Source organism: Kockiozyma suomiensis, assembly GCF_038497685.1.
Source record: "Kockiozyma suomiensis strain NRRL Y-17356 unplaced genomic scaffold V2V93scaffold_6, whole genome shotgun sequence".
NCBI classification, from domain to species: Eukaryota; Fungi; Ascomycota; class Lipomycetes; order Lipomycetales; family Lipomycetaceae; genus Kockiozyma; species Kockiozyma suomiensis.
In genome coordinates this window covers 558,232-570,651 of record NW_027117669.1, presented here as the reverse complement: position 1 = coordinate 570,651, position 12,420 = coordinate 558,232, and the positions used below count along the sequence as shown (strand labels likewise).

Sequence of the window (12,420 nt, the reverse complement as noted above, 5' to 3'; positions counted from 1 at the left end):
TCAGGGGCTAAAATTTAGTTTGGATAATATATTTCTAAAAGTGCGCGATGCCGTCATCGCCATCATCGTCACTCAGTTTAACTGCCAGAAATTATATGGGAAAGGCTGCAAAGCCACGGTGTTTGAAGGCTGCTTATATTTGAGAATATCTTACTTTAATAGCGATTGATTTTGATTGGCGCACCTAGTCGACATGGGCATGGTGTTAAAGCACAAGAGCACACGAGCACCCGCGTTACGGATGCTCCGTTTATCTTTTCCTGATGTAAGCATTTTGGCGTTTATACGCACGGCAAACCCGTTTATCTTTTATCACGTCAAGACACTCAATTCCTGCCGATCATGTAGGTGAGAATGCGTTCATAGACGAATCCTAGAAGTTTAAGGTTTGATGATCGTCGACGCCGTAACCTAACCTGGAATTCTCGCCTCGACATTACGCGTGGGAAGCACTCCCCGGATCAGAATTACTCTCCCTTTCCGTCGATGAGCTGCTCTCTGTGATACCATTGGCTGATCATTGCACTCTGGCTTGTCGATCGTCCTACTGCTGTGGTCTAAGGTAGCCATGCACGATTGCATCACCGCACTTGCCCCCGACCCAATTGATGTGCAAACTCTTCTTTGTTCTCTTGTATCGAGAGCCTGTTCTATTTGGTTCGGTTCCTCATCACCTCCACCAGAGCACTAAATATATATATACCCTTCCGATTCCCCGTTTCTACTTCTCTGATCTTAATTATATGACTCTTTTACTTGAACCACTGATAATTAACAATGGCTCAAGTTTCAAGACCTACCAATACCAATCTTCGAGACACTGATATCGAACGCAAGCTGCAGCTCTATGGCATCTTCCTTGGTACGGTCTCTCCTTGTATCACACCTACTCTCAGGTCGTCGCACTAACATCTTTTCTGTAGCTTTTAAGCAAGGCAAAATGCCCTCCAATGCCCAAGCCGACATCGCCTTGAATTCTCTCTTATCGTCTGATCTTCTCAATCCTGATTCAGCATGGAACAGGAAGCTCTCGAGTGATGGTCGCCAACTGATCAAGGACTCCGCCGCAGTCGTCGAGTCTGCAAAGGTGCTGTGGCTTACTAAGAACCGCGACAACTTATTCCAGGAGTTCCTCTGGCATTCTGCTCATGTCGGCGACAGCAGTAAACACAAGACCTCTAATGAGCCTACCATAACTGGTGATGCTCCGCTGACTAGTCGCGATAGCGCTACTCTATACGAGGACCATCATGATAATGTTAGTGGTTTGAAGAATTTGGGAACTTTGATCATCACCAACGGACAGTTCCGCAAGTTGTGTATGTACAATTGCAATTTGACAGTAGTAGATTCACATTGCTAATCGGTTTCTTCTAGTGAGTGATTTTACTATTCTTGCTCGTGATATAGCCGGCGATGCTGCCACCAGTGCGACCGACAAGCTTGCCGACGCTGCTCAGAAGGTCCGCCCTACGGAAGAAGAACTCGGTCAAATCGACGAGCCCGCGCCCGAAAATGACTGGCGTGATGCTCCCGATTCTGGGAAGTTCGACAAGTACAGAGGTGCCTTTAACAAGGACGGTGACGAAGCGGCCAAGTACAAACAGCAAGCTCTTGATGCTAAGGACCAGCGCGTAGGGCAAGTTAAGAACTACTTAGGCGACAAAGTACCCAAGGAGCGTCGCGAACAAATTATCATGCGCTTAAAGAAGCTTGTTGTCGAGATCCAGGGACACCAGGACTTCCAAAACGCGGTCGACTCTTTACTTGACTTGCTTGAAACACACAAGTCGAAAGCCAAGGACTCGTTTGGAAGCAGTGCCGGAGACGCGAAAAAGTTTGCAGAAAACGACCACCTGCAGATTGCGCAAAACAAGTTGCGGACTCTCATTGAGAGATTCGCCAATGATTCTTCCCTGGGAGACCTCTTTGCTGTCGTTGATGATCTTTACCGCTCCGCACAGCACGACAATAACTTGCGCGCCTGGTTTTCCGAGGTTGACAGTTATATCCGTCGCGTTCTCAAAGAGAAGGGATATATCCTTGAAGAACGCTCCAACGAGGAGTTTAACAATCTCTACGACCGCGGCCAAGAAATTTTTTCGAAGCAATACAAGGGCTACGGCGATCGCTTCTCTAAGGAAGCAAATTACCTATTTGAGCAATTCCGTGTTGATCCCTTGAACCAGAGGTTTGGCAAGAACATGGATACTCTTTTCAAAGATCTCGGCACTGATGAGGACGGCAGCGTCAAGTTTAAGCCTCACCTTCTCAAGGACATCACAGGTGTCATTATCCCTGAACTCTTTGAGCAAGTGAGATATGTGCCGCTGCCAAGAATCGAATACAGCGACAAAGCGATTGACGCAGTTGTTGAAAACTTGATAATCGAGTCTAACAATCTCTTCCCCAACCTTGTCGAGGTGCACAACCAGAGTGTCTTGAAATGGGGTCGCAGTGTGTACTCTGATGCTAGCATGAAGCATGGTTCGTTCACCATATCGTGCACTGGCATCCAGTGTGACCTTCGCGACGTCAGTTATTATATCAAAAAGAAAACTGGGTTCCCAACTCTTCGGGATACTGGTCTTGCTGACTTCTATCTTGGTCGCGATGGATTGAGCTTCACGATCTCGTTATCGACCGCTACCGCCAAGAGCCCCAACTCGTACTTCCAAGTCGACAATGTCAAGGTCAACATTCAGGACCTCGACGTAAGACTTCGCAAGTCGCGCCATAAGATTCTATTTGCTATCTTCCGCCCTCTACTGCTCATGATTGCCAAGCCAGCTATCAAGGCGGTGTTGCAGCAGCAAATCAAAAAGTCTTTCAACGACCTTGACCAGATGGCATACGACGTCAGACTTGAGAAGAAGCGCATTGCCCACGACGTCAAAGTCAATCCTGACTCCGCGAAGAAGCCTTCGATCTTCCAAATGTACTCGGACGCCGTAAAGAACGAAATGTTCAAGTCGCGCGAGAAGAAGGCCGAGGCTAATAAGGGCAAGCCTGATCGCGAGGCGAAGACCAATATCGCCATGACTCAGCACGACTCTATGTTCAAGAACATCATCCTGCCGAAGGGAATCTCGTCAAACAAAGCTACCAAGTACAAGGAAATGGCTCTCTCTGGTGAGAGATGGACGTCGCCTATATTTAGTATTGGCTCAGCCTCAGTCACCGATAGCATCGGCGGATCGGAAAAGATATCTCGTCGCGATGAAAAGCTAGGAGCTGCTGGTGCTGGTGCTGGTGCTGGAGTTGGTTCTGGTACTGGCTATAATACTTCTCGTGGTGGAAATACTGGCTCAGGTGGATATAGCGAGAAGCCTCTTGCTACTGCTGGCGCTGCAGGCGCCGGTATTGGTACTGGAACTACTGCTCGCGGCTCGAACTACAATCAGGAACGCCGTTACGAAGGTGTCGGTGTCGGCGAGCGTACTGCCGCCTATGACCCGGGTAACACAGCTCAACCTGCCATACCTGTCGCCAAATCACAGCCTGGTCTCTACGAGAAGGGTGTCTCGCACGAGCAGACTGTAACCCAAGAACCTGTTCAGTACACAGGCAGTGGCGCCAACTACCAGACTGTCGACGTTGGTCGTTCTAATTACACTATTGGCAGTGGTGGTACTGCGGGAGCCGATAGCCATCCTCGCTCGGCCGGTCTATCAGTTCCAGGACAGTACGAAGACTCGAATTTTCCCACAATGAGATCGAAGCAAACTCCAAGTGGTGTACAGCCTATGCGGGTTGCGGAGAAAGTCGAGCAGCGTATTCATCAGGAAGTGAAAACTGGCCAGTTTAATTGAGCGTTTTGGAACTACTGTGGTGTCATAATTATGTAATTGATTGGGCTAATGTCTCTTGTTTTTTTTTAAAGATTTCGGTTTAGTGTCTTTGCGCGTTTTTTCTTCTAAAGGTGGAATACTGGATCAGAAAAAAATAGAAACAATAATTGTATATGTTGGGTATAACTGTAATGAGAAAAATTTTTCACAAATAAGACTATCCCGCATTTCTTAAAACCCATCTTCTATATAGAGTAGAGTTCGCTTGAGTTTGTATAAGAAGCCCAACCAAAAATTAGCCCGACGAGAAATCAATGATTGAAATGAAAAGTGACGAAAACATCAAGAGCGATCCAATTTCTCTCTCAAAAAAAACGACAAAATGCCAACATCATATAATACTTTGACAGCCATCGCAATTTCAAAACTGATCCACATATTTCCTTGACCTGCAAAGGCACCAGTTATTGACGGACCAATGCCGGTCGAGAGTGTTCTGACGACGTTCATAAGCCCCATAACACTCGTTCGCTCCTCTGAGAGTACAATAGAAGAAATGAAGACTTGACGAGGAGCAGTATCCATCATATTTGTACCCGAGCGGAATGCAAACAGAACAGTAGCAATAAATAGGTTATTGGTGGCGGGGATCATACCGAGGATGATAGAGGACGGTAAGTGAGTCAATACCATTGTTTGCACGATGCCGAGACGTTTAGCTGTTGATGCTGCGATGAGGGCACCGATTGAAGCACAGGCATGGCCAATGAAAAACATAATGCCTAATGAGGCTTCTTTGATACCAAATTTGTCGTTAAAATAGTACGTTAACCAAGAGTTATTCACAAGGCCTTGACCAAACGCGTCAAGGAAGATCAACGGAATGAGAATTAATATCGTCTTTCTCGATCTTGAAGACAGTGTCGGAATTAGCGCCCGGATACCCGATTTATTACTGTGAGAAACTCCATCCTCTTCAAGAACGACTTCGTCACGAAGAGCTTCTTCTAATTCTTCAGTACTCTGTAATAACATTGCATCCTCGGCTTCCTCATCTGCGTCGTGCTCTGTGACTTTCTGCCCTTGTCTTATCAGAAATGATTCAAGCTCGCATTTCTCAGAAAGTTTGCAAGACGTATAAAGTTTTACTAGAGCGATGCTAGAGTAAAATATATATATAGATCTGTATGAGCGCACATTACTCCATCCAAGAGAATCTTGCAAGTACTGAACTAATGCACCGCAAGAAAGCGTACCCACAGCAGCACCAACACGACCTAGAAGGGCATACCATGAGTATATATCCGAGCGCGTCTCCGTCGGTACAAGATGAGCTAGAGTAGACTCTTCGACTGCGCGGAAGGGACCAACTTCAGCCCCACTTTCGATCAGACTGTTAGTCACAAAGCACTTTCTATAATTCTAAATAAAAAACAAATACCTGGGAGAAATAACACCGACAATAGCGGCAACTAAAAGGATCCAGAAATTGTCAGAAGTAGCAAAGACAACGCCACTAAAAAACATCATAGCGCAACCAAGAATCAGCACGCGCCGTCTTCCCAGTGAATCGGCAAAAAGAGTCAAGAAAAATGAAATGCACACATCTCCGAGTAGAGTAGCGCTCATGAAAAACCCAATCAATTCATCTGAAAACCCCAGAGCTGTGAAATATAATGTGAGAATAAGCGTGGCTTGGCCATATGCTACCATCCGGATAACTCGCTGGAAACATAGGATGCGAACATCACTCGGTGCCTCAATTAATGCTTGGAGACCAACCTCGCGTACAAGACTGCGCAGTTTCGAAGGTCGAGGTGCCACTTCTAGGCTTTGCGTATCCGGAGTGGGGTAAGAATCTTCTCCAGCCATGACTTTGGCTTGATATCGATAATGATAATCAGGGTTGTAGCCTTGCAAAGAGGTCGTAAGAATAATTTCAGCGCGATTAGAACAATATATATCTTCCAGCCATAAACAGACCGCTGGAATTTTCAAGCGAATATTAAAAGTAATGCATTCGCATTGTTAAATCCTTCGAGGTAAAAACCTGCAAAGTGCCCCGCAGTAGATATCTTTGCATGCAATTTTTTACGCGCGCGGATTTACTGTCCATTACCGAGCTGCATGTGCCACGTGAAATTTTAGAGCTGGGTAAGGCTCATCGCGTCAACATTCTGAGTGATGCAATTTCTGATATTTGGTCGACTTTAGAAGTGGAAATACCTATACAAGCCATGAACGACGACAGAAAGAAGGCAGAGGATTCAGAGGCGCTGCCTGCTCTGCCAAAATATCTTTCTGAAGCACTCGACTTAAAATTGATTTCTCAAGGCGCCGAAGCTCTCGTTTACTTCTCTAAAGCACACCCATATCTTCCTGCAACACTTTCCTCAGACGTCATCCACAACTCTCCAATCTCTCCAGCCGGATATATTTTAAAATTCCGACCGCCAAAGCCATACCGACATGCACTGCTAGATGCGCAGCTCACAAAACACCGGACATTGTCCGAGGTGCGGAGTTTGTATAAAATGATGCTGGCGGGCGTTCATGTTCCTATGTTTGTAGCCGTCGATCCGCGACAGGGCCTGATTTGGATGGAAAATATTGACGGTCCAAGTCTGAAAAAATGGATATGGGGGCAAGAAGAAGAGATAGAGAAGAAAGTCAGCGATGAAGATTCTCGCTTAACGATGAGAGAACAGACAGTAAAGCCTACTTTAGTTGCTGTCGGCCATGAGATTTCAAAATTGCATTTCATGGATATGGTGCACGGCGATTTGACTACCTCGAATTTAGTGCTACGGAGAAAAGATGACGGCTCACTTGAACCTGTGATTATAGACTTCGGCCTGTCGCAACAGTCGACTTTGCCTGAGGATAAAGCTGTGGATTTGTATGTACTCGAAAGAGCGTTCATATCAACACACCCAATGCACGCTGAGGAATACATCACATGGCTATTAGAAGGATATTTAGCTGGATTCGGGCAGGGAAAGAAGACTGCAAAGTTTAAAGCTCGTGAAATTATGAAAAAACTGGAGGCGGTCAGATTACGAGGAAGAAAGCGGAGTATGGTTGGATGAGAGTTAGAAAAAATTGAAGCATGACATTTATCAATTAGAATCAAAGCCCAAGAACTGAAATTTAGCTTTGTATATAATTATTGCGTGAAGGCTGCACCGCGCCGAGCTCTACTATCCATCCCTGGCCAAAAACTACTCCGTGGTCAGCGATAACACCGGTGATCTTCAAAAGCCAATCCCAATCCCATTCCTGCTCTCCATTCACTCCAATCAGACTGACAAAATCCGAAACACTCTCCACAGGTAAAATATTAAAACTGTCATTATGGGCAAGAAGTTTAACACCGCTATTCTTTGCGAGGGCGACCAAACTCAGTGGCAGAACACAGCAATCGCGAATGTTTATTTGGTTGACGGCTGGTTTTGTGCAACCGGTCTTTTCGGAAAATTTAATTAGAGCTGATAATCTCGCTGTAGAAAATTCAGAGACACCAAGATGTTGGATATTGAACTTGGTCACTAGAGTGCTTGCTGTCTGCCATAGACTAAATATCTCGGGTGAAAGAGGATCGGCAGCTGCTTCGCTCTCTTGCTCGTCTTCGTCGTCGTCGTTGTCGGCGAATGTGATTTCTGGAAATGAAAGATTGAGATAGGTTATAGGTACAGAAAGGGGCATTGATTCGCGCAATTTTGTAAGGGCGCAAGTGAGAGCCTGCGAGCGCGCAGATGTGCTGTATGAATTGGTAAAGAATATTTTGACTATATGGATATTTTGAATTAGAATCTTGGTTCTCTTACTGCAACCACGACAATACAGTAATCAATCAATATTAATACCTGTCGTCTCGAATTTTTTCTTTGCTAGATCCTCCTCGGAGCAAACCAGTGGCTCTGAAGGGTTAGCCAGGATCTCTAGGTCCGTATCTGCAGCATAGCTGCTCTCGGACGACTGCTTCCACAGCTCAATACGCTGCTTGATATCCAATACAGGATCAAGGCAGTGTGCCTTCCATGAACGCGAGATGTTTCCTGTTGCTATCGTGATTGCCATCTGAGTCCTTCGGCTGTAACCGCTTTCTATCACCCGTAATCTAGCCTCTGCTGATGATGGTTTGGTTGGTTTGTCATATATTTACATGATTACAAAATATCTTTTTGTAGCTACCCTAACCGTATTCATCCTGCTCCTCAAAAAACCTTACTGCCCTTGACTTGGACCCACCGGCAGACCTCTATTTCTTAAAAGCACAATTTCAAATAGACAATATATATTCGAATCAAAAGCCAAAAGTGGCCTGAATCCATTCCGAGTGTCCCGAGTGCTCGTCGAAGTCCTCCTGCGACTTACTTACGCACTGCAATTAGTAATCGAATCTGGCTGTATATGTATAAGCAGCAGTAAGCGAGACTATATTCATGAAAAGAATCACCGGAGTACCAACCTCGGCCTTTACCAAAACCTTGAATGAGAACGTCGCCGACATTAGTCAAGGCGAAACAAAGGATATTTACCGGATTCAGTTGCACATCCACCATTATGATCACGTGATTAGTAAGGACATGAAATTGTATTCAGGATATTCGCCGAACAGAACTTGATTATGCCGATGACGTTTCTAAGCAGCCAGAGACTTCCGGGTTATTTATTGCGCTAACCTCACCACATTCTCATTTTATCTCCACTTTATATTTGACACTGAACATACTAAATCATGTCTACTCCTACCTCCTTCTACGATCTTGCTCCTTCTGACGCCAAGGGCCAGCCTTTCGACTTTCACCAGTTCGAGGGAAAAGTTGTTGTCATTGTGAATGTCGCTTCCAAGTATGGCCCTCTCGTGCTACTTAGTCATGTCTTTATGCGACCTGTGCTAATTCTCAATATTCTCGTTTAGATGTGGTTTTACTCCTGTATGTTTATCTTTTTCTTCTGTCTTCTATATCTGAACTTCTGGTTTGGCCTTTTTTTTTTATGTGAGGATTGGTTTATTGATCGTTGTTGTGTAGCAATACAAGGGCCTCGAAGAGCTCTACCAGAAGTATCACGATAAGGGCCTCGAGATCATTGGATTCCCGTGCAACCAGTTTGGTACGTTTTACATCTTTCACGTTGGATACCTGGTATAGGTAGTTTCATCGACTAAAGCTAATAATGCTGAATTTCATAGGCCATCAGGAGCCGGGCACTGACGAAGAGATTGCTTCGTTTTGCACCCTTAACTACGGCGTCACCGTATGCCTCTGATTGCTTTTCCTTACATTTTACCAAGTCACGCTAACACTAAACTCATTCAGTTTCCCGTATTGAAGAAGGTTGACGTCAACGGCGACCATACTGACCCGGTCTACAAGTACCTCAAGTCCAAGAAGGCCGGTCTTCTTGGCTTCAAAGGCATTAAGTGGAACTTTGAAAAATTTATTATCGACCGCAAGGGTGAAGTCGTTAGTCGATTCTCGTCCGTGACTACCCCCGAGTCTTTGGCTGCCGAAGTTGAGAAGCTGTTGTAAATGGTTTTTATTGACTGTGATTGTTTCTAAGATTGTTTCCAAGATTATTAAAAAACCTTAACATTTGTACAACAACTTTTTCTAGTATAATTACTCGGATAATATTTAATCAATCAGTATCTTGCTTTATCTTTTATTTTCTTTTTTTCAAAGTCTATAGTCAATGAACTTGACTGACTGTTTAAATGTATACATATCATGGCAAATCACCCAGATCATCATAGTCGAAATCGTCATCCATACCATAATCCTCTTCATGGTCATGCATCATCAAAAAATCATCCTCGTAATCTTCAAACACAGTCAACTCCTCCAGTTCTGACGCCGGCGGCACCGACGCTGGCATTGGCGCCGAATGGGTGCGTGCATGTACTGGCGCTGCGGCCGCGGCGACAGTCGATGTCCCTCCCATACTCAGATTTCTTGATCTTTGCTGAGCAAGAGGTGCAGATTCATCTGTAATGCCAAGATCACGCTTTAACTTTGACATGAATTCCATACGAAACCGCACATTCCACTCTTCAATCACGCCACCGTGTAAGATTGTCCCCGTAGGCTTCAGCATGATGACTCCTCGAAGACAAAGCGTGTCAGCTGCGACTGTGATCTTACAGCCTAGTTTTAGACCAACTTGGATATTTGGAATAGGCTTTAATTCGATTGCCCAAAACAGGCGGCCGAGTGCATCTTGAAGTAGGAGTTTACACGTCGATTTCCCGATAAGTGGTTTAGGCTTACCGTTGGTTTCAAATATGTGGTATTGCACTGCCGCATTGGAGCTCTGCGGAAGCTCAAGTGTCTGTTCATTCGATGTTGTGAAGTCATTATCGCTGTCTGTCGGTGGCAGATCGCGCACAATTTTCCGCCCACCATCGGTCATACCGTCCTCGAGTCTGCGCAGTTGCTCGTATTTGCTTATCCCAATCTCTAAAACGTCGACAATTTGAAATGTTGTTGGGGCTGTGATTGTGATTGCTTGAGTGGTGGTAGTCGTAGTTGACGAAGCGGACGAAATGTCTGGTAGGAGATTAGATGACTGAATAGTTTTCAAAAGATCCGCTTCTGCTTCGCCGGGTGGAATATCAATAAGATGCATAGGTAATGACTGCTTTTGTCCAGACTGCGCTGGCAACGGCGGTATACATTTCCTGAGGTCTTCATTCAAAAACGCCGGCTCCAGTTTCGCAAATATAGCATTGGTCGACTGCGCGTGGTCGATACCAGAAGTGAGACAAATGGCTGTATATACCGGTTCAACCCAGTAATTGATCGACGGCTTCAATCCGTATTTTTTATAAAAAAGAAGTTGCAAATCATCAGCCTGCGCACTCGGTAGCGCCGGCGTCTCGCGAGAAGTGTGTGCGTGAGAGGACGCACTTGACGTGCGAAAGCGCAACGAATCTTGAATCCGCGCGCGACTTGCTAATGACATTTTATCTGCTCATCGTTGAATCATTGCATACCGCATCTGTTTTGTAATAATCAGCTTCTGCGGCCGTAAGCTGGGGCTATATAAAAGCCTGCTCATAAATGTAAGATGGTAACTTTCATGACTTACGCGTGTCAGTTGACGCGCTCTGGGCCGGGTAACTTGAGGGAACTATATCAGAGGACGCGTTTCCTCCTATAACTTGCTTTTAATTAGGTTTGTATCAGTTCAATAACAACGAACAGCTTCTGAGATATATACGACAATGCGCTTAATTAAATATACTCTTGTCAAAGCACGACTGATTTGGTATAGCTCGGTCCCGGTTGCCTTCTCTGACGGCTTCTAGTAGTCAGGGAGTATATAAACTGAGAAATGTACACGATAAATGATGTCATAAAATAGCATTACATTCAAAATATAATATTAAATTCCTACCCAAGACGATATTGACAATACAAAAACGCCAATTGATCTTTCTATGAACGCGGAGAACGTAATAAAGAAGCCCAAAGCAATAAATAAACTATAAATCTTCCAAACAAAACAAACCACAAAGTATACACAAGAATTTTCTATTCTTTGACGAAATCCAAAAACTATTAATATTAGAACTAGATGATTAGAAATGACTAGCGACAGCTGTTTGCTCTGTCCGTGTTACTTGATCGCTGGCAACATCACCAAGAGCGTGCTCGGGATCAGAAAGTTCGTTGCTATCAGTGTGACTACCAAACATGTATCCCCCAGATTTCTCGCGGATCTGAGACTTGCGAGACGATGGAAGTAAATCAAAGAAAATGATGATGAGGTAGAAGCCGTACCAGTATGAAAGAGTCCATTCTACGTAGGCGCCGTAGTCTGGGTTGAACTTGGAGGAGTTGAGCACGGCAAAGGCGATGGCGAGGCCAAGAGCGACGAGGAACCAGCCAATTTTAAGCAGGTATGAGAAGCGAAGCCAGTGAACTTCATAGTATTTTCTGCGCAAAAGAGTATACTCTATCGAAGTACAGATGGCGGAAAGACCAGTGAAGACGACAAAGATGCAGAGATTAGTAATGTGCGCATTATGGTGCCGGTAAGTATCAAAGATGGAGAGAAAAATGACGCCGATTTGGCCGGCAAAGGCAAAGAAGATGGCGAGGCCGCCGAGAATCTTCTCTGCGCGGTAGCGGTTTGGCTCGAGACGGTGCGCATGACGAAGATAGCGCTCAGACGCGACAGCGAGAACAAAGAAGACGCCCTGCGTAGCCGAGCAGGCGACGAAGAGGGCCTTAACGCCCGAGGCACCGATATCGGAAATGTAGGGCATGCGAGTACCTTTTTCTTGTCCGGGATAGATGTGATCCTGAGGAGGGTTAAATATTGTGGGGAAAATAAAGTAGAAAGAGAGAGAGAACATACGCCATAACCGTTTGCAGCCCAGATTGACATCATAGCGATGAGCTGACCCCACCAAACGCAGCACGAGAATAGAGGGAGGATCCAATAGTGGCGAAAGCGGCGCAGAAGAGAGAAGTGGGTAGGCACCTCAGGGTTCTGCTGTTTTTCGAAGAAGAGCAGCATTAGAGAATGGTAGCTGTGATAGTTGAGGCGAGTGTGACGAGAAGGAGAAATGCTCGAGAGTGACGAAGGTCGGAATGCCTATGTAGTCCACGCTAAT

The 12,420-nt window shown here is 45.3% G+C and overlaps 7 protein-coding genes across 7 annotated transcripts; 3 read left to right on the top strand and 4 right to left on the bottom strand.

Annotated features, from left to right (window-relative positions):
* Positions 1–777: 777 nt before the first annotated feature.
* Positions 778–4,028, top strand: V2V93DRAFT_345920 (uncharacterized protein; the record flags this gene model as incomplete). Its single annotated transcript, XM_066907889.1, has 3 exons — positions 778–877; positions 924–1,319; positions 1,378–4,028. The coding sequence occupies 3 exons, from the start codon at positions 778–780 to the stop codon at positions 3,810–3,812; spliced, it is 2,931 nt and encodes a 976-aa protein (XP_066766179.1). The 3' UTR covers positions 3,813–4,028.
* Positions 3,895–5,865, bottom strand: V2V93DRAFT_368957 (major facilitator superfamily domain, general substrate transporter). Its single transcript, XM_066909905.1, has 2 exons — positions 5,233–5,865; positions 3,895–5,172 (listed from the first exon to the last, which is right to left on the bottom strand). The coding sequence occupies exons 1-2, from the start codon at positions 5,661–5,663 to the stop codon at positions 4,134–4,136; spliced, it is 1,470 nt and encodes a 489-aa protein (XP_066766178.1). The 5' UTR covers positions 5,664–5,865; the 3' UTR covers positions 3,895–4,133.
* A 25-nt stretch (positions 5,866–5,890) lies between these two features.
* On the top strand, positions 5,891–6,961 carry V2V93DRAFT_368956 (uncharacterized protein). The gene is made up of 2 exons (XM_066909904.1): positions 5,891–5,945; positions 6,006–6,961. Exon 2 carries the CDS (start codon positions 6,029–6,031, stop codon positions 6,878–6,880), a length of 852 nt encoding a protein of 283 aa, XP_066766177.1. The 5' UTR covers positions 5,891–5,945; positions 6,006–6,028; the 3' UTR covers positions 6,881–6,961.
* V2V93DRAFT_368955 (uncharacterized protein) lies at positions 6,884–7,934 on the bottom strand. Its single transcript, XM_066909903.1, has 2 exons — positions 7,658–7,934; positions 6,884–7,579 (listed from the first exon to the last, which is right to left on the bottom strand). Exons 1-2 carry the CDS (start codon positions 7,869–7,871, stop codon positions 6,942–6,944), a joined length of 852 nt encoding a protein of 283 aa, XP_066766176.1. The 5' UTR covers positions 7,872–7,934; the 3' UTR covers positions 6,884–6,941.
* Positions 7,935–8,049: 115 nt separating this feature from the next.
* Positions 8,050–9,537, top strand: V2V93DRAFT_368951 (thioredoxin-like protein). The gene is made up of 6 exons (XM_066909902.1): positions 8,050–8,372; positions 8,442–8,645; positions 8,716–8,731; positions 8,828–8,909; positions 8,989–9,053; positions 9,116–9,537. Exons 2-6 carry the CDS (start codon positions 8,533–8,535, stop codon positions 9,326–9,328), a joined length of 489 nt encoding a protein of 162 aa, XP_066766175.1. The 5' UTR covers positions 8,050–8,372; positions 8,442–8,532; the 3' UTR covers positions 9,329–9,537.
* A 233-nt stretch (positions 9,538–9,770) lies between these two features.
* On the bottom strand, positions 9,771–10,685 carry V2V93DRAFT_318701 (uncharacterized protein; the record flags this gene model as incomplete). Its single annotated transcript, XM_066907256.1, has 1 exon — positions 9,771–10,685. A coding segment is annotated over one exon (915 nt), but the record flags the coding sequence as incomplete, so codon positions are not given.
* Positions 10,686–11,358: 673 nt separating this feature from the next.
* On the bottom strand, positions 11,359–12,249 carry V2V93DRAFT_368947 (Frag1/DRAM/Sfk1 family-domain-containing protein). Its single transcript, XM_066909901.1, has one exon. It carries the CDS (start codon positions 12,157–12,159, stop codon positions 11,380–11,382), a length of 780 nt encoding a protein of 259 aa, XP_066766173.1. The 5' UTR covers positions 12,160–12,249; the 3' UTR covers positions 11,359–11,379.
* Positions 12,250–12,420: the final 171 nt, after the last annotated feature.

Bases quoted from the DNA above. Each gene is read 5' to 3' on its own strand.
- V2V93DRAFT_368957 (XM_066909905.1), bottom strand. From the start codon at position 5,663: ATGGCTGGAGAAGATTCTTACCCCACTCCGGATACGCAAAGCCTAGAA. The intron at 5,173-5,232 runs GTATTTGTTTTT...TCTGATCGAAAG, and splicing joins GTCGGTGTTATTTCTCCCAG to TGGGGCTGAAGTTGGTCCCT.
- V2V93DRAFT_368955 (XM_066909903.1), bottom strand. From the start codon at position 7,871: ATGGCAATCACGATAGCAACAGGAAACATCTCGCGTTCATGGAAGGCA. The intron at 7,580-7,657 runs GTATTAATATTG...ATATCCATATAG, and splicing joins GAAAAAATTCGAGACGACAG to TCAAAATATTCTTTACCAAT.
- V2V93DRAFT_368951 (XM_066909902.1), top strand. From the start codon at position 8,533: ATGTCTACTCCTACCTCCTTCTACGATCTTGCTCCTTCTGACGCCAAG. The intron at 8,910-8,988 runs GTACGTTTTACA...TGAATTTCATAG, and splicing joins ATTCCCGTGCAACCAGTTTG to GCCATCAGGAGCCGGGCACT. The intron at 9,054-9,115 runs GTATGCCTCTGA...AAACTCATTCAG, and splicing joins CCCTTAACTACGGCGTCACC to TTTCCCGTATTGAAGAAGGT.
- V2V93DRAFT_368947 (XM_066909901.1), bottom strand. From the start codon at position 12,159: ATGTTCTCTCTCTCTTTCTACTTTATTTTCCCCACAATATTTAACCCT.
- V2V93DRAFT_368956 (XM_066909904.1), top strand. From the start codon at position 6,029: ATGAACGACGACAGAAAGAAGGCAGAGGATTCAGAGGCGCTGCCTGCT.